We start from the raw sequence: 20,808 nt of genomic DNA on the forward strand, positions 1-20,808 counted from the left end.
ATAAGACCCAGAATATACAGTAAAGCATTAATGAACACAGTCCACAACTAGATTTGTGCAACATAGTTATTTAGCCTGAATTAGTGAGATGTAAGCCCCCCATCAGTGTGCCTGCTGAACTGACTGACCTCTGTTACAGACTAGAGCCAGAGAGCACACTCACACCTCAAGGGAACACTGTCTTTCACATTTACTTTGATTGAACATTTTGGATACTTTAAATCACTGAACACATTAGTGTGAGCAGACTGCCTTGTTTACTGACGTTTGTCATAAGGGGCTGTATTCATACTTCTTTGCCATTGGTCAGCATCACCATGTCCACCTCCTTTGAATGTACAGTAAGAATTGACCTATGTATGTGCTGTGGTCATATGGTTATGTGTCAAAGGTCAGAAGAGGGATGTTGGGAAATTCACCACAAATGCTGCAGGTGCCTCAGCAAAAACTATACATGGTCAAACCCCATGATCCTCCCGTGAATACTGACAATACTCTGGAGGCCTGACACAAGTACAACTGATCAACTGATGAGGTGATGACTGAATGGCTGAGAAAATGTGAACACTAACCTTTTTATTAATGATTCATAATCATGTATGATCATAGAGATGAGAGAGACGGCCAGGTGAATCCTGGGAAAAAGTAGGGAAAACGTCCTTGTGCAGGAGAACTCTCTGATGTACCCTCTGATAAACTGTTTTACTTTGATTTATTGTCTTCATCATACGAATACAACTAACTATAACTGTGATCCAATTAAATCATATTGCTATATAGGGATGACATGACAAAGTTCACTTACAATAAAAGTTTATTAAATGATAAATTAGGTTGTATTAACTTGGTCTGCCAACACAGGTGGCTGCATTTACATGTTTACTTCATGAATCCACACACATAACCAAACATCTGTGACACCACCTCCACCTTGGTGGAGATATGGCTGATATGTGCTCATCCGGTTTGTTTGACTTTGTACTTTCTATCTGTCCAAAAACAAATGTATTACTTACTGATTTGTTCATTGTGAAAATGAGATCACTGTTTTGTTCCAATACAATAATTAATTGACAAACTTCAGAGATAACACAGGCCACTCCCAAATATCTGAGACGGGTAAAAAAAAGTCTCCTCTTTCTTGTCGTCCACATTCATACTTGTCCAAAGTCATGTATGTTGATTCTCTGTGAAAAACTGATACAGACTGTTCAGAAGTTGATAACGGGCAGATCAATTGCCTCTCTTTGTGTCTTCATCACTTCTTACGGCCCAGTGACAAGCTGAAAAACAACAGCAAACTTCATTAACCAGCACTATCACACTGCTGCACAGGGTAGGTGTCATCAGTTCTGTTCTTTTTACTGTTACTGGGAAGCTTTTGTGTAAATTTATTTTATATGGAATATTGTTTGGCAATGATGTTTTTATTTGAACATGTTAACATATTTTATATATTGAGAGAGAGAGAGATTGATCTTTGCATTTGAGCCTTTACTCAGCAACCATTTGTCCATGGGCACTAAATGTTGTGTGTTGTGTGCAGTGTTTACTCGTTGGTAAAATATCTACTTTGTAAACTGAGTTATTACATGCGCAAAAAGATTATTTTAACAGTCCAATTTTGACAGTCCATGCGTTGATGTATGGGATAGCATTAATTTTTTAAATATGCATAATGATGAAGCTCTTGCTAGTATTGCAGGTCTTTTATTATTCTAGCTGTTTTGCACGTCAGCCTAAATAATATAGATGTGTCATGTTCTTTTTGCATTTGCTCAAGAAAAAAATCCTTACAACAATAACAAGGAAAGGTGTTGACAATCCAGCCTGTAATGTTCAACAGTGTTACTCACTTGTTGAATGCAGAAGTAATTTAATTTCCCAGGATAAACTGAGAAAAGCTTTATACAGTACTCATATTTATCTGATGTAACTGAATCAAGAATTGAATCAAATTGAAATTCATTGATTCTGGACAGTGAATCAAAATCAAATCAAATCGGGCCATCAGGGGCGATATCCAACCACCATCTGTAGATCAGTGGAATACTGTGCAGTTGAGTCCCCCATGTGCGCCCATGTGGGTGCACAAGACGCCAAAGGTTATCTTTAGTAGCTAACAGAACATAGTAGCTAACAGAGCTTTGCTGCATTTGAAATCTTATCTATTACAGGTATGTCACAGTTTACCATGAGTCACAAAGTTACTTAACTAATTGCAAGAAATCTGTACATTCAAGTGACGGTAATGTTAGCTAACAGAATAGCCACTTCTAAAAACACACTCTTTGATCCAGTTTACAGTCCTTTAGTTCTAACTAACTAAACTCAACTATAGTAAAGGCCTGGCAGGGCCTTAGAAATAAATTATGTACATTGTCATGGAGATGTTGTCATTTCAGTGGCAATTAAGCAAACTTTATCCACTGAAGAAGACCATGGGGCAGTTGAAAGCCCTAGAAAAAGCTAGTAAGTGAACCATGAATTAACATTTGTTCTGTCAATCTAAGTTTTTCAAGGAAAGAAGGTTGTGTTTTCATGAGTTTGACTGCCTGGAAAGTAGGAATGACAGAAAAAAAAGAAAACATATACACACACACACATTAACATTTTACATATATATGTAAAATGTTTGTGTGTGTGTATAAGTAAAATGTTTGTGTGTGCGTGTGTTGTGTTAGCCTTAGTTAACGTGACAGAAAAGGATGGTACTTTTAATATGGGAACATATTTATAATGTGTGTGTGTGTGTGTGTGTTTGTAAACCTACTTGTCAAACATTGTCTGGTCTTGTAGGTTCAGGACCAAACTGTCAGCATTAAGGTACACCTTGTTCTGAGATGATGCCACCTGGAAGCAGACACAACAGCCATCATTATCATCATCTTCATCATCACTGCCATACCACCATGATCATCACCATGTTATGTAATGTAAACATATAATGCAAACTCTCAATAAACAAATTCTCATAATCCTTAAATAGTCTTAATCCAAAGATGTCTTAAAACGACTGCGGTAGACAGTAGCAGACTGTAATAGACAGTAGCGGACAGTAGCAGACTGCAGTAGACAGTAGCAGACTGTAATAGACAGTAGCAGACTGCAGTAGACAGTAGCAGACTGTAATAGACAGTAGTAGACTGCAGTAGACAGTAGTAGACTGTAATAGACAGTAGCAGACAGTAGCAGACTGCAGTAGACAGTAGTAGACAGCAGCACACTGTAACAGACAGTAGTAGACAAACAGCAGTACTGACCGTCTTAGCGATGTTCTGTGCTGCTCTGATTCTTCTCAGCTTCAGGTAGCCTGGGTTCTTAGTCACTGCTCGGCCCAGCTGACAAACACAGTTTTTGTTTAGTCAGCATATTGCCATTCATACAGCATGACCAGAAATGTGATGCAGGGCAGCAAATGACACTGTTTCTTTTTCTCTTCTTTAGATATTCAAAGTCCTTATGGTCAATAAAACGGTTTCATTGTGTGATTGAAGTTTACATATTAACAGAAACTGGCAGCACTGATATTACAGATCAGTTCATTTCTCAGTAGGATAAATCACCTGAGGTGGAGCGCTGCTGTTTCTGTTTCAATAGTAGGTGTGTTTCCATCCACCTGTTTTTATTCACATTTCGATTTGCACATAAAAAAACCTGAATGAAAACATTGAAAAATTGTAAAATTAAATATAAGTATCTTGAAAATGCAAAATGTGACAGAGTGCAGTGGAAATAGACTTAGGAAAAAAGTTATGTGCATGAAGCAGGTGACTTAAACGTCCACAGAAGAGACAACAAAAAGCAGAAGACAAAAACATCAGATCTGTGTGGAGCAATGAGGAAACTGTAACATTCCTCAAATGAATATATGAAACAAACTAAAATGTCATATTTCCATCCATTCTACATTGCTTTTGCAACTAGGAATTTTGTGCCACCAATTGTTTATGTCAACGACCCAACTTCTAATATTTACACAACAGTAGTGGATGGAAGTGCACATCAATTCAAATCTTCTTTGCCATTTCCTGGAAATTTGGTTAAAATTTGAGCTACATTTGGTTGAAAACCTGGCTAGTGAGAACCAGGTTAGTCATCCAGTCAGACAGTCAGTTACCATTTTGGCAGCTTCAGCCTCTCCCTCAGCCTGGATGATCTTCTGCCTCTGATCTTGTTTGGCTTTCTCCACATAGAACTGGGCTCTCTGGGCCTCTTGCTGGGCTAAACACACACACACATGCACACACACAATTAATGAGTTCTAAGTACAAATTAAATGAATTTTAAGACTTTGTCAAAAACCTCCAAAGTGAAACATAATATATACCGTTACTAAAGCAAGAAACATTTCTACAAACAAAAGTATAAACTTCCCCCGTGCACAGCAGTGCCTCTTTCCTGGATGCCAGCTTATGCAGGGCAAATTACAGAAAATCAAAAAAGTATTTCAGTGCACACCAGAATACTATTTTAGATTTTAGATTACATTAAAAAAACAAATGGAGCGAACTACGCGTTTTGCACGTTGCTTCATCAGATTCGCTCTGTTGTATAAACTTGTTTATTGAATAGTCTACACCTTTCCATGAACACAGTTACTGCCAGTGAAACAGCTGTAGTGAAAATAGCCAAACTAGCTGTAGGCAACACAGTGTATGACTCAGTGGCAGGACTACTGTTTGCTTACTTTGCACTTTTCAAACTTTACATGAGAATGAAGAACTTTTCTTTACATTTTCTCAGTTGGAATATCTTCTGACAATTAGTGCCTTCGAATGGGGTGGTGTTCTTTATGTTGTTCTTCTGCTGGCCTATGATATAATGCACTCAATGTTTCCTGAATAAGCTTCCATTTAAAGTGCACCTCATGAGAATCACTGGACATGTGTGGTCTTAGTGCACACAATATTAATACATACATTGGGGTTGCGCCAACTGACAATCATATCAGATGTTGACAACTGAAAAGACAATGGCCACCTGCTGATTATGGAGACCCAAAGTGTGGACCATTGATCATTTTGTTTCATTATTTCATAGTACTTTTCATCATAAAGTCTTTGTCTTAAATAATGACAAATGGTGCAGAGACAGTCATGTGACTGTCTGTTGGCTCAATCAGACCAAAGCAACACATTGGGTCTCAATAAAGAGACCCCAGCTGATGTGCAACTTAAGAATTCATGAAAACAAATTCTTTAAAAATCCTACTCAGCCTGCTGTGATAATCAAACAGTTTTCCTTTATGGCTGTTTGAATTTAAACAATTTTTAAATTCAAAAACAACATTTTTTAATTGTTTAAATTGAAGCTCAAAACAAAATAGTCTGAGATTAACGGGACTGTTGAACAACACAACAAACATCAGTCAGCATGAGCGATTCTGTTGCCTCTATGTGGTATACGGAGGAGCCTTACCAACTTGCTTGGCCTCTACAGCAGCAGTGTACTGGCTGCTGAAGCTCAGCTCAGTAATGGCTACATCGTCAAGGATGATGTTGAAGTCTTTGGCTCTCTCAAACAACTCCCTGCGGACCAGCAGGGACACCTAGACAACAATAAAGACCAACAATATTCAACATTACACCAGGTATGTACTGAACTCTGTGGCAAGCCTTGAGGCAGTGGTTTGTAGTTTTAGTATATTGGATTGCATTAATCGCTGAGGTCGTCTCTCTGACACCGTCAGAGTATCATTATATACTTCACAATAATATTAATAGTTTCAGGTAATGCTGAAACAGTTAATTATTACATCCTTGATTGGGAGACTATAAATACAGACTGTGTTAAAAACAAAAATCACAGACCTTTATCAGCTGTTAGGATGTGGTGAGAACAGTACCTGTGCTCTCTGTGTGATGAGCTGCGAGGCGTTGAACTTTGCTACCACTGACTTGAGGACCTCGTTGACAATGGAGGGCAGGACTCTCTCATCGTAGTCCTTCCCTAGCTGTTGGTACATGGTTGGCAGGTTGGACGCCATGGGTCTGGACAATACCCGCACCGCTATGTTGACCATCTGCAGATCTACACACATACACACACACATTAGACACTTGTTACTGAGAGATTAAATATTTTACAGAAAATCAAGTTATGTATGTTATAGTATGCTGATTAAAACAGGATCCAGTTTAACCTGTTTAAACACAAACTGACCAGCCTCTGACTGTGACTCCAAATCCTCCTGCTCTTTCTGAGTAGTTGTTACTCCCATAGGTTAAATACTGTGCATAATGGGCCAATGTCTCAAAAATGTTTTCTAACACAGGAGAGATTAAAACTTGTGTTTTGCTGGCATATCTTTTTAACCTTTATTTGTTAAGGGACATTTGACTGAGAGGAAGCTTCTCTTTTGCAGAAACACTGACCATACTCTCAGTTACACACACTCAAACCTGGAAGCTGCCCAGTATAACCACAGTCTGATCTACTGGCTGCTGAGAAGCTCCACTGGAGCAGTTAGGGTTAAGGGCCTTGCTCACTCTTTCACTTTCCCCACCCAGAGTCTGAGGATTGAACAACAACCTTCCCATCACAAACTCACTTCTGTATGGGCCAATTCATGCTTTCCACATGGTGTAAATTTTCGTCAACTGACCATGTCCATGAGAGACCACACGCAGACCAAAATTTGAGACTGCACGGACTGTACGCCAACTGTGCATGCGTTTAAGGGCAAACAGGAATGCCTGTCTCATCTACTGTATCTGTGTATTGTAATCATGTTCTTAGTAAGCTGTTGCACACAAAATTCTCTTTTTTTTACTTTTTCTTGTTATTCAGCAACATACAGGAACTCCTCAGCTGCATTCAGACTGTAAACAAGGACCAAGGACATTTCAACATGTGGACTGGAGGAGTTGGGAATCGACCTGCCGATCTTCCGATTAGTGGACAACCTGCTCTACCTCCTGAGCCACAGCAGCCCCTGGTTTAAAATGCTGGTGAGACAATGAAATACGATCCAGCAAGTCCTGTTGGAGTAACAGATTATTGCATTTAAAGGCTGATCAGAAAAACACTACACAGCAGTTTGTAATATTCACGGTCTGGATTTTACAACTCTGGAAAGTTATCAAGGCTGCAACCTTGTGTTCTAGTGTGCACATGTGGAACGCGTCTGTGTCTGCAGATCCCCGAGTGTAGAATGTATAGAATAACGTGTTTTTCCGCATGGTCCATGTGCAGGTCCCCAGCTGACATACACAGAAACCATGAATTGGCCTGAAACTTTTAAACCACCACTCCCTGCATTTTACTGCATTATTTTCTGGAATGCAGATGTGATGCGTTCTATTTCATAAATGCCCCCATTGGTGGCACGGGTAATCAATTCTTTTACACCAAAAGTATATCCTGAATGTCTTCATTCCTTTATGTTAAATATAAAACTACCCCCTAAACACTGATGATTCCATTCATCTGTAGAGTAGCCCACACATCAAAGAGCAACGCAAGATGATAGGACGGCAGGCTACAAAGTTTTACAAACAAGGTTGTGTCTCAAAATTGATCAACTACAAACAGAACTGTACATGAAATAGGGAGGGGTGATGGGGATGATGCGGTGCGATACCCCATTTCTGCACCCTTATTTTTTCACAACCCTCTGATGCTCTCAGATACAATGCTAAATGCGAGTGAGGTCAACTAAACCACTCCTGAACCAGACCACACTCTGACATCACTAGTAGTATAAATAGCAGCACACGTTGCCAATGTTTTCTACAAGAGAGAGAGTTTTCAAGAGATATTGTTTTAAAGTTACATAGGCAGCATGTATATTTGATCTTTTTTCTTAATTCAAGTTAAATATATACGTACATGTGGTTTTTTGTTCTGTTTTATTTATAGTTATTTATAATTATTAAATTCCCAGTGAAGTTTACTGTTTCAGTGCACTGACATCATTTTACACAATAAAGTTTATTTTTAAACTGTAAAACATCATGCCTCCATTACATATATTTGTCAGAAGTGTTTGATAACCATATTTGAAGGAACATTGCAAAAAATGTGCATTTATGTATATATTCTGTATATATAAGATTATCAACTGATATATTGGTATTGGAATTTTTTTACTCCATAACATTTGTATTAGTAAAATCCAGTATTGGTCAGGCCCTGTTTTCTTCTAATGTGTGAATTTAAAGCTGTAATATGTAACTATTCCGCATTAAAATATCTAAAAACAACTAGATCTATGTTATATATTTTGCTAAGTTGTGTACTAACATTATCCCAAATGTTTCCAACAATTTTCAAAGAGAAAGCCGTAATCAAGTTAACAATCCGTTTCATTTGGTCGCCTGTCAATGGCGTTATACCCCTTCTACCAGTGAGTATATGCACACAAGATGATAATCATCTTCTGCACATGCATCAGCGTTCTGATTGTCCACTACAATGACATCTACCAAAGAGTATACGCATAGAAGGTAATATGTCAGCGTTGCCAGCCACTGTCATGAATGAACTTTTATTCAGTTTTAAGCCACATTTTACGATAAACTTTTTAGATCTTGGTCGTTTTTAAGTATATCTTTTAACCAGATAGAGGATTTTAGTCATCGGACGTCTGGATCTTAAGTTGTCAGAGAAACAAGCTGAGCAAACGTTAGCGGCAGCTCAGCTTACACAGAGCCCTTCCCAAACGTCCTGTGTCCACTGAACAGCCTCGGAGAAACACTGATTTTTAACGTGAAACTGCTTTATTCACATGATTATGTGAAACTGCTTTATTCAGTGTTTTTACTGATTTGAATCCCTGTGTACTATGCGCCGCTTTTCAACTCTGACATGGTTTTTCTCCGTCCTCTGCATGGCATCCTGTCCCGCCGGGCATCTTGACTGCGAGGAAGCCATTCGCCTTTTAAATTCAGTTGCACTCCTACTACAGTAATTACGGCAGCCTTGTCAAAGCTGATAAAGCACTTTAGGCTACTGTTATTACTGCATTAGCAGGGCGACTGCCCCTTTCATTCATTTGGTCATTTTCCTTGATTTTTGTGCTTCTACTATGGTTAAGTAGGCTACATAGTTAAATGGTATCTTTATTTGTCTGTATTAATTGCGTTAATTGTTGATATATACAATCGGGAGTCTGCACAGGATGTTTTATTTAGAAAATTGACCGGGTGCTCAATGCTGCTTGATGTGGCCTCTGTCAAAAATAGATGGGGCGCGTATCTTTAGCACAGAGGAGCAGGGAGCCACTTCTGGGATGCTTTTGATCAGGAGGAAACACAGGTGAACATAATCCATTGAAAACATTGATGGAGTTAAGAGGACAACGTTCTGTCATCTCCAACTTTCTCTGTGATCACTCATTCTAAACGTTGATATAGTCAATCACACACATATAAACCTATTGTATGTTTATAAATTAATATCACTTTTTTATCCATACAATATTATTTCAGCATTCCATTCAATATTTATTTCAGCACTCCCCTCACAATTTGTATCCTGTTTACAGATTACAGAAACAGTTTCACCTGTATATACACATTGGGCCTCATTCACTAATATGTGCGTAGAAATATTCTTACTTGGCACACAAAATAAGTGTGCACGCAAAATTACCATCAGATTCATGACACATGCGCACTGGCCAATTTTGTTCTTACCACCATGCGTATGTTAGTAAATCAGAATCATTCTAACTTAACGGGTGCATGCCCACTATTGGTGATTAGTATACTACCACACCCCCATTTCTCTGTGTAAGGAAAGCTCTGTTGGAGCAGTGCAGCAGTGCAGAGAGCTGACACTCATTGCAAAGAGGGCTGTGATGGTAAAACTACAGAAAAACTTAACTGCTCAGAAGTAGAAGCCACAAAAGGCAGATTGGCTGGTAAACGTGTCATTGGCACAACCATTTGGAACCTGATTGTGATATATCTTGCATACTTGTTGCGCCACTACATCCGTAAAAAAAATAAAAAGTTGATAAATGTGCAGATCTGTGGAACTGATCTAAATAAATCTCTACTTCTGCGCCAGGTGCGCATTGTGTTTCGTCTCTGTCCACAACAGGCCGTGATGTGCTGAAAGACGCTTCCAAAGCACTTGATTCTTCTTTATGTTGATTTTGTCAGAGGACATGGTGATTTTAAAATAATGATTTGAAGCTGTAACTAGTGTAGGGGTGATTGATTCTAGATGCATGGTAAATTCTATACAGGCCTGGAGTCTGTGTCACTCCTGTTTTCACTTTATGGACTTTTTATTTTCTTTGCTTACGTGACCTCTGATGTAGGCTATTCCAGTGAGTTAGAACATTTTACACCAAATGGGACTCATTTTTCACTCATCATTTTACTTTGTTTTTAATAAAAAGCTAGTATGTTATATTCAGCATCAGTCTATAGTTGAAAACTATGCAGCCCTGAGAATTATCAGTGACCACCAGTGTGAGTCATGGTCAGTTTGCTATTAATACAACGAGCTCCATGTGGCTGTAAAACATAGTGGATGAGAGGGGACAGGGAGATGACTACGGTCTCGATAAAAACCATAGTTTTTGTCACGCACACAATATTTCATGGCGGTTTCACATCAGTGTTTCATGTTCACCATCAAACATTCAAAGTACTGGCCCAAACGGGTGAATCAGCTTAGACTGAATAGTCAGATTCAGGTACCGATCTTGTTAAAGGTGTTAAAACCCCAAATATTAACAATTCAGTGTGTTACATATTGTGGAGTGACTTTGCAGGTTACATTTTCTAAATGCAGAGCAATTCATCTGTTAAACACATTTACTAATCTAGCCGAACTTTGCATTCTGCAGCTGTATAGTGTATGAACATAATAAGTATATATTGGACTCTGATCTGTATAGGGTGCAAAAAGCGAGATTATTCCTGACCTTAAAAATGATGATTAAATATGTCATTCAAAAAATCTCAATATGTCATCGAAGTACAACCTTTCTTCCCTGTATCCCTACAGGTTACAAGAGTCAAGTTTTCACCATGACACATTAAGATGACTGTTAAGCTGCAGCAGCACATTTCTACTACAATTACTTACATTCAGCCAATCATAAAAGTTAAGAGCCAGTCAATAGTCAGTATATATGTGTGTGTGAGTGTGTGTGTTACCTTTGCTGCCAGTCAAAGAGGAGATCTTCCTGGGTCTGGCTCTGATATCATAGACGATAGGGTATTGGAACCATGGCACCCTACAACACAGACGCTAATCAAAGACTGATCATTATAATTACTGAAACCAATCAGTTCATCAATCAGCTGATCCCACCTGAAATGCAGCCCCTCGGCCAGAACAGTGTCCATCTGCATCCCTCCAATCCTGTTGAAGATGATAGCTCTGTGACCACCCTCCACTGCTCACACACACACACACACACACACACACACACACACACACACACACACACACACACACACACACACACAGAATATGAGAATTACTACCACTGGTAAAATATAAGCACTGGGAAAGATTCAGTGCTTATAGCTTTGTGAAAAGCAGAAAATCAATGAATCAATGAATAAAAACAATGTCATTTTCTTAGTGTATACGTCTCATGGAGTCAGACCACTGAAGCGTCATATTAGCTTCAGCTGAATATCATTTTTGCACAGAACAGGGCTTCTTCCCCCGCTTCGAAAAGCAAGCAAAAGTCCATACAATAGTGCAGCTTCACAAATGGCCATCATGTTTTTCTGTTTGTTGTTTTTTTTGGACCCGTGAGGAGGATCAGGATCAGGCGTTCAGTTATTTGAGCTGGAAAGAGCGTTCAGATCTCAATCAGGTCTCAATGTGGACACTGGAGACACATATTAATACCAGGTGTAAATATAATCAGGTTAAATCATATCTAGATACAATCTGGATACGAGACGCATTTTAATGCAAGGTGTAAACGGACAATATGTTCCCCTCGTGTCATTAGTGAGGTCAGTTTTGTCTCTGTTGAGGTTAGTTCAGTTATGCAGCTCAGTTTGCTGTATTTTGAGGTAAGCTCTGTTCTGTTGACCTCTTTTATGGCCCAATTTAGTTATTAATCATGATTGCTTTATTCTTTTTGCATTTTTGGGTACATAAAAACTTTTGAAACCACAAAAACCTGCATCCTGTGCCTTGCTGTTTGGTCACTAACAGGGTGGAACTCTGTGTAAGAAGGACCACATACAACAGTCTCCTGGTAGTTTTAGTGTATTACTATCAGTGCCATCTTGGGACTTGAACCTGCATCTACCTGCATCTGTCACATATTTAAGCTTGGTGTGATTACTGTACGAGTGTGTGTTTACCTGTGTAGGTGGCTTCTTTAACGCCATATGCCAAAGCACCGGCTCCAATCAGCAGCTTCAGTCCCAATCCTGCCCCTCTGCCACCGGACGAAGATAACCGACCTGCCAGATCCCTCAGGTGCTGGACGAAACGCTTCAGTTGATGCGTTTGTGTGTGTGAAGACGAGAGAGATAGCAACACAATGACATATATGACATATATAGATCATAGTCATGTCCTCAATGTGTGACTTTAGAGTAGCCGGATATTATTAGTCACTTAATTGATTAGTTATTTGTGAGAAAATTAATAGTTATCAAATTTGATAATCATTTAAGTCATCTATTGAAATAATTATCTGGTTCCAGTTTGCTGCTGTGCACTGTTATTGTTTTACAGAGAACAGCAGCAAACTGTATAGATTGACCAAACGTATCGGGAAATCGATATAAGAGTCAAAGTTTTAGCTACATCGATGAACAACGACAGATCCGACCCAAGTTCTGAACAAAATTCTGAAAAAAATCGATACATCTGTTAAGAACCATTTGTCCCAAAGTCCCCCTCTCTGTGCCTGTAGCCTGTATGCGTGTGAGTCCTGCCACTCATCATATAGTTACAATGTATTGGTGTTGGTTTTGTACCGGATTGTGGATGATGCATCTAGATACGTATGGAATCATCTTACAGGGAGAGATATACACCCTTAGTTTGACGTAATTGCTGACTAAATATCTCTTCAATACATTTGAAGATGTCACTTTGGAATGGGACTTCCTAACAGACATTTTTCACATTTTATCAATATTTTTCACCATTTCCTAACTTTAATGATTAATCGGTTGATAAAAAAACAACACATTGCTCACTAATGAATATAAACATTAATTGCAGCCATGGGCATTTAGAACTACACAAATGGCATGCAGTAAAGTCAATTCAACATAGAGTAGTACAGGATGGATACACATACATATACATACACACACACACACACACACACACACACACACACACACACACACACACACACCTCATCCTACAGTCAGTTCAGAAGAAAAAGTGGAAACTGAGTTGATGTGAGCATAGGTGGTGATGGTGTCACAGGAGTTTGACTTGATAACACAAGAGGATCAGAATAAGAAAGATGATGCTCATCATTCCGTGTAGGAAGAAATGGACAGTCAAGATTCCAGGAAGAATATTTAACTTCACTGTCCATTTAAAAAGTAGATTACTGCAGTAAGTAGTAGTTACCTGGAAGTAAGTTCTATGAGTAAGTGTGTAGCCCTCTAACAGGCTTCGCTATTAAATTACCCTTGTGAGGCTCCACCTTGGCACCTGAGAAAACAAGACTAAGTCCAAAGCTAGTGTATGGCAAGGTCTATAATGTAAATTCCGGGATTTTAAATGTTCATCAATTTTCTGTAGTGATCCCAGTAATATTTGCTGGTAAAGTGTACTGAAGTAGCATATCACCATAGACTGTATAAAATTTGGACGTAGTTACTGTGACGTCACCTGTTGGTTTCTGAAGAGCGGTTTTGAAGCTCAAAGTGAGCTGCTCCGGCCATCGCCATCTTGGCAGTGCGTGACGCTGCATAATTCCCAGCCAATCAAAAAATGGGCAAAGAGGCGGGCCGAATGGCTGAAACAAGCCACCTAGCGGCTGGCGGACCTGTCACTCTAAGCAGCCATGTCCTTCATTATGCAACTTTACAGCTTAATATAATTCAAACGGGTGAGTTATAAAAAAATTCACCCCCCGTACAGTTGTCATGAAAGGGGAAATAAGCTATAGAGATGTAAACCATTTTTTGTACCAGGCTGTAAACATGTTTATTTCTGCTGTAAAGTTGGGCATTTTAACATGGGGGTCTATGGGGATTGACTCGCTTTTGGAGCCAGCCTCAGGTGGTCATTCAAGGAACTGCAGTTTTTGGTACTTCCGCATTGGCTTCATTTTACAGCCCCAGAGGTTGCTGCTTGCATATCACATGACATGGTTAAGCTACGTTTGAGACACAAAAAAAAAAGATTATAAATGCAGTTGCAAGAACAATACTTTCCACTCATGTCTTAACATGTTTGATTTGAAAGAGAACTTATTTTAATTCTAATTATAACTATTCTAATTACATATCTGTTAACTCTCCCTGCTCTTTCATCTGTTTCACTCTGTGGATGTCTCTCATCTTTCACTCTGCATTGAGTGTTTTGTCAGAGTGATGGTTATTTAGGGTGCTTTAACCCTGCGCGCTCTCTCATGCCTCTATGCACCTTTTTTCTACCTCTTTCCTGGTGAATGATCATGGAGGCTGTGGTGGAAATTGTAAATTAAAGTTTTGACAGCATTTTGAGTGTAAATTCAGGAGGCTTATCTCCGCCTTGTTACTGCAGTTACAGTCAAATCAAGCACACCTGCAGAGCAGCTGCCATTTGTGATGTGAAAATGTCAGAAAAATAAAAAGTTGCATTTAGTTCAGTTATAAAATCCAAACGCAACACAGAGTGTCTCTCCTACCGGCTGCTGACAGCGCTGTCAGCTGAAGAGTCGATCACACTGGACAGTGGAGGAGGAGACGGTATAGACACTGCTGTTTTAACAAGAGTTCAGCCAACTTCGCTGCATTTAACGCCAGAGCAGAGAGCATCAGAGCTTGGAGTAGAAACACAGTCACTCTGCGTCACACTGCTGTCCTCTGCTTCAATCATCTTACGCCGGCCAATGGTGTAACTTCATCACTCACTCAGGCACTCACTCACTCACAGACAATCGCAGTTATAGGGCTGGTCCATGGCCAGTCCAGCCAAAAATTTTGAACTCCCAGCTGGGTCCAAACCAACACTAGTCCAAACCCAGCCAAAAACTAACGCTGGCAACGCTGGATGTTATAAACAAAACACCTGAGTCTGCTCCAGACAAGGTTCCCCCACAGTGCTGCAAGCACTGAATTAAACATAGAATTGGCAGTCATGTCCCTAAGATATGAATGCACAAAAGTTTAAGTGGAAGACCAGGAAGCAGCTGGACAGATGTCCTCCACTGAGACACCCCAGAAAAGCACCCTCAAGGATGCGTAGCCCCTCGTGGAGTGTGCCCTCAGGCCCACTGGAGGAGCACAATCCATCACCTCATAACCCCTGCAGATTGCATCACAAATGCAGTGAGCAAGCCACTGCACAGACAGAGAGGCCCACTGGGCCCGACTGCCGTGGCAAACAAACAGCCAGTCGAACTTCCTGAAAACCATGTGCTCCCCATCACCACAGAGCACACTCCCCATCATGACAAGTGACCCCCAGTCATATGCCATCACTTCTTGAATCCAGGGTGCATAGAGAGGCTCCAGCATGTGTGGATTACATTACCAACAAGGATCCTTTAAGTTTTCTTCTTGTTTAAAAAAAAAAAACTCTTCTGTTAGCTTCTTTAGTGCTGTATCTCCTTTGAAATATTGGTAACAGCAGGTAGCAGTTAGCAGTTGACAGCTAGCTAGTTGTTTTTGATTTGAAAAATATATCTAAACATGATGTTTTCTCTTCTGTTCTTGCTGATCAATGCTACTACTTCTTCTATAGAGTCCTTTCTGAGGATTTTTGAGTGTTATTTTGCAAAATGTTCCACTTTTTTGGGTCCAAGTTTGAGATATAATCAGGAGCTCACTCCTAGTGCAGCCACTCCTCTGGAATTCATTAGCCAAAAAGCGCTTCGCCTGGGGGCAACAGCGACACAAGGCCTAGTCTCAGACGCGACGGGGTCCGCAGTGTAATATAATGCATACTGGAGACTGCAGGGTTGAGTGAGTCAACGAGCAAAGCGGTTTGTCTGCTAATACTTAGCCAGATAACAGTGCTAGCAAACCATGATGTGGCTAGAACTAACCAGCTAGTATGGCTGCTGACACAGCCTGAGCAGCAGTAACCTAAAAAGCAGTGTGTACATGCCATAGGTCCTCAAAACCAGACATATTTCACCACCAGCATGACTGGGTGGGCAGGGGTCGAAGTGGTGCTGCTAGCTCGTGCTAACCAAGTGGCAACCTCTGGGGCTGTAAAATGAAGCCAATGCGGAAGTGCCAAAAACTGCAGTTTCTTGAATGGCCACTTGAGGCTGGCTCCAAAAGCGAGTCAATCCCCATAGACCCCCATGTTAAAATGCCCAACTTTACAGCAGAAATAAACATGTTTACAGCCTGGTACAAAAAACGGTTTAGGTCTCTATAGCTAATTTCCCCTTTCATGACAACTGTACTGGGGTGATTTTTTTTATAACTCGCCCGTTTAAATTTTATTATGTTATGCATAATGAAGGACATGTTGCTTTGAGTGACAGGTCCGCCAGCCGCTAGGTGGCTTGTTTCAGCCATTCGGCCCGCCTCTTTGCCCATTTTTGATTGGCTGGGAGTTAGGCAGTGGCACGCACTGCCAAGATGGCGATGGCCGAGCGGCTCACTTTAAGCTTCAAAACCGCTCTTCAGAAACCAATGGGTGACGTCACCGTAAATACATCCATATTTTTATACAGTCTATGGTGCTAACCCAGAGCAGGTGCTAGTAGGACATGAGCCAGAGCTAACCAGTCTGTGTAAGCTACTGACACGGCCTGAGCAGCAGTAGCCAAACAGTAGCTGCAGATGTTGTGGAGGTGGCTGAGTGAAAAAGAGAGGTGAGCAATGCATGCACTGGAGCTTTGTCATGGATGTATTATCAGAGCTGGATACCGAACCGAAAACAACATCCATTAAGTCCAATAAGAATTGCTCGGCTAGCACATATACCAAAAAAAACCTCTACCTTCCGGGTTTACTTGTGCATTGTGTGGCCCATTGAATGTGTGCAGTGGTGTTTCTTTCACTGGCCCCGCCCACAAGTTCGAGGAAAGTTTTACAAATATAAAACATCCATAGATGAAAAAATCATACAACAAAGAGTCATAATTGATCTTACTTGTAGTTCGAGGTGTCCTGTCAACAGTTTTACAGAAAAATTGGCTGCAAGGCTAAACAGCGGAACCACTCCCCCGGCCTCAGGTGCCGAGGCGGAGCCTCGCAAGGGTAAACCAATAGTAAAGCCCGTTAAAATATGGAGCACGTACGACATAGAACCGTCTCATCTGGAATATTTGCCACAATTTGGATTCATTTTAAAACTGAACTCTTGATTAAACAAACTGAATGAATAAGCATGGACCTACTGAGCAGCTCCACTCCGCCTGTTTAAACCCAGGATAGAACATTAGTTTGCTGATAAACAGTCACGTCATGTCGTACAACATGACCTTGCTATAACGACGACTGTATGCGAATTTCAGCAAAGCATGAACTAGCAGAACAGTCTGTGACATGCTAACTGACAGAACCTGGCAAACATTTAACTTAGCTGGTTAACAGAGTAAACGTTAACTCAACAACAGAGCGTATAAACATGTTGTATATAAACACGTCACACAGCACATTCAGCAATGTGAAGAACTCTTACTTTAAAATCGTTTATCATTTAAATCACTTACATTCGGCTCCTTGTTTGCCATGCTGCTGCACGTCAAACTCCAAGGTCGAGACAACCCCCCTTCCTCGTCAACCGCAAAGACTACTGGGACATGTAGTTAGACAGCATGGGCCCATCTTTTTTAGTTGAAAAAACAGTAATGCCACTAGAACAAGAATTATTGTAGGTTCTCGCCATGGGTGTATTAAAAAGATAGAATAGAATAGAATTACTACAATACACAACAACAACAATAACAACAACAACAACAACATAATAATAATAATAATAATAATAATAATTATTATTATTATTATTATTATTATTATTATTATTATTGTTATTATTATTATTGTTATTATTATTATTATTATTATTATTATTATTATTATTATTATTATATAATTTTGTGTGCCTGCCATGCAATGCATACTAAGTGTTCTCCATACTCATTATATTGTTATTGTGTTGTGTATTGTAATTATACAATTTATTATTACAGCCAGCCAACACTAAAACTAAAACTAAAAAAGGAGGTCCAGCATTGTGTAGTAACAGGGCAGGACTCTCATTGCTGGTCAGGCATATTTTTTAGTGTTGTGAGCACTGTATGTACTGTAAGTTAACAGTTGAAATCACTCAAAAAGAAAGAAAGAACACCCTTAAGAAACTTAGTTGATGAAAGAGATGCAAAATCTCACAGGAAGTAAAAATGCAATGTTACAATATTTTATGAAGCTTTGTTAGGATAAATCTGTATCCAGTTGACTGGTCTGTCCCATTGCTCCAAAATAAAAGGTATGAGAAAACTGCCCTTTTATTGTGATATTTGGTGGCCCTCAGGACTGTAGTCCATTCACCTCTAAACAGTTAGACACTTTAGCTTTCATATCTTTATTTGCACAATGCCGTCTTCTACTCCAGTAGAAATCTAGATGAGCCTCATCCATCTTTCAATGGCTTCAGGATGGGTAACTCAATGTAACTCTGGAAACAGCAACCCTTTATAACATACTTCAACTCACTAAAGGTGTTACCTCCAGACTAAACTTCTATCTTCTTCCCTTTTTTTCCTTCCTTTGTTAAGATGTCCAATTTTCTAGCCGTGGTGAGGTTGGGTGAAGTGGAGATGGGGGACTGTGGGGGAATTGGTATAAACAAAAGAGGGGGAATATTGGAATTTCATTTTCCTCTGTATTATGTCGAACCAATTCTTTATAATAGAAGAAGTTTTCTTCAAAAACAGGGAAATGTGAATAGACCTTGAAAATTTCTGTTAAACCTGTACTCATCAATAAATAAATTAATACAAAAAAGAGGCCAACAATGATGATGCCAATTAAAGGGTGATGGTTCTGTCTTAAGTTGAGGATAATGAAGATAGTGTATTAAATGTTTCAAACAAACATTTCAAGGAAAGGCTTTAGCATCAAGTTTCATGCCTCTTCCACTGCTCTGTTAGACTGAAGACACACACTGAGATGACAGAATTATATACACATGCTGCTAAAAATGATTTAGAAGTTGAGGATGAGTAGTTGGGAGAGGGAAGTAAAGGTTGCTTTGCTGCGTTGTATTCGTGTTGCATGTGGCTACATCAGTCACTATTAGTAGAGGATAAACATGACTCAAAGAAACAAGGTCTAACATGCTGCTTCTCTGCCAACCAGTGACATCAGAATCTGTTGGCAGTCGCATAAATTAATTTGACTTTTAAACATTCGGTTAAATGATAAATAAGAATTCAGGTAAGTTTGGGAACAATTCACTAGATGGCAGACTTGAAAGCTTGAAGGGGGCTGTCAAAACATGAATTAATATCAAGGTCTTCACAGAGCCAAATATTCACTATAGAAGCATTTTGGTAATGGCCTGACACAGAGGCAGGGGATATCAGTTCTCTGCCATCTATTCCTTCTATATGAGAGGGTGTTGCACTGTCATGAAGCAGATCAGTGACACTAGGGAAATCAATATTCCAATAATAATGATGTTCTCATTATTATGTAAATACCATACAAGTCTCAGGAATGATGATGGGTTACAGCTTGTGATCCACAGACCTCACTGTAAAAAGTTTTTATTGGCATTACTTTCTATTCATTCCAATTGTCAGCTTGTTTTGACAATTATCCAGAAGAAACAGGGATAACGTTTGAGGAGAGAGATGTTGCTGCTGATTTTAAAAAATATTTTCAATGCTGTGAGAAGCATAAAACAATACTATTCACCTTTCTTCTGGAGTTGGAGGCAGACTTTCCAGAGACAGATAAAAATCCAAAACCTCCTACAAAGTTAGATACAATGGGACAGAGGAGACAAAATATGCTTTTTTTTAAAAAATTCAAACATCATTGCTGTGTCCTCAGATAAACCTTCACCTGTCCTGAACTCAGCTCCTGTCTTGTAGAGATCACCTAAATGCCACTAGAGGCCACTGCATCTTAGACTGAAACTAAGTCTGCTGCATATGTGATGATGTTTAAAGCCATCAAGTGTGATATAACTCCGGTGAGATTTATACAACTCAGATCTTCTTTTCTTTTTATTTGTGACAGTCAGTATTTTTCACCATGTCTGATCTTATGAGACAACACTTTCGTATTTCAGATATTTACAGTGAATCTAAAGACTCTTATTGAAAATGTGTCATCTAATATCACCGCATGGTATTGTAACCATACAGGAGCAAGCTGGCCATCAGTGTGGCTAATCCGAAGGCCTCAGAGCCGGTTAGGGAACAGAGGGTGAGGAGGAAGGTATACATCCTCTATTCTCAGTATTCAGCGCCACTGGCTTCAAACGTATATAAAAAATCATTAACCCATAAGCAACAGGCTTTCCTCAATTCTTAGAGACTCAATGTTAATAGTGTTTCTTAAACTTAGTGTATTGAATGTTATTACTTGAGTATTCATACTGTCAGTGTTGTTGTTATGTGGTGTTTGTATGTGTTTTTTGATATTTTAATGAACTGCTGGATGGGCCAGACAATTTTCCACTTTTGTGAACAAAGTTGTATTCTATTCTATGCAGAATGGC

At 39.6% G+C, this 20,808-nt stretch overlaps 1 protein-coding gene across 2 annotated transcripts; it reads right to left on the bottom strand.

Moving 5' to 3' along the window:
* Positions 1–796: 796 nt before the first annotated feature.
* phb2b (prohibitin 2b) lies at positions 797–17,863 on the bottom strand. Of its 2 annotated transcripts, none has more exons than XM_044361529.1 (10): positions 17,789–17,863; positions 12,297–12,429; positions 11,278–11,362; positions 11,121–11,200; positions 5,849–6,033; positions 5,422–5,551; positions 4,121–4,224; positions 3,264–3,341; positions 2,774–2,853; positions 797–1,283 (listed from the first exon to the last, which is right to left on the bottom strand). In XM_044361529.1, exons 1-10 carry the CDS (start codon positions 17,807–17,809, stop codon positions 1,259–1,261), a joined length of 921 nt encoding a protein of 306 aa, XP_044217464.1. In that variant the 5' UTR covers positions 17,810–17,863; the 3' UTR covers positions 797–1,258. The 2 variants fall into 2 exon arrangements, with proteins under 2 accessions (XP_044217464.1, XP_044217463.1); XM_044361528.1 differs by lacking the exon at positions 17,789–17,863 and adding an exon at positions 17,227–17,757.
* Between the last annotated feature and the right edge of the window lie 2,945 nt (positions 17,864–20,808).

The sequence above is a fragment of the Thunnus albacares genome, chromosome 9 (genome assembly GCF_914725855.1).
Source record: "Thunnus albacares chromosome 9, fThuAlb1.1, whole genome shotgun sequence".
NCBI classification, from domain to species: domain Eukaryota; kingdom Metazoa; phylum Chordata; class Actinopteri; order Scombriformes; family Scombridae; genus Thunnus; species Thunnus albacares.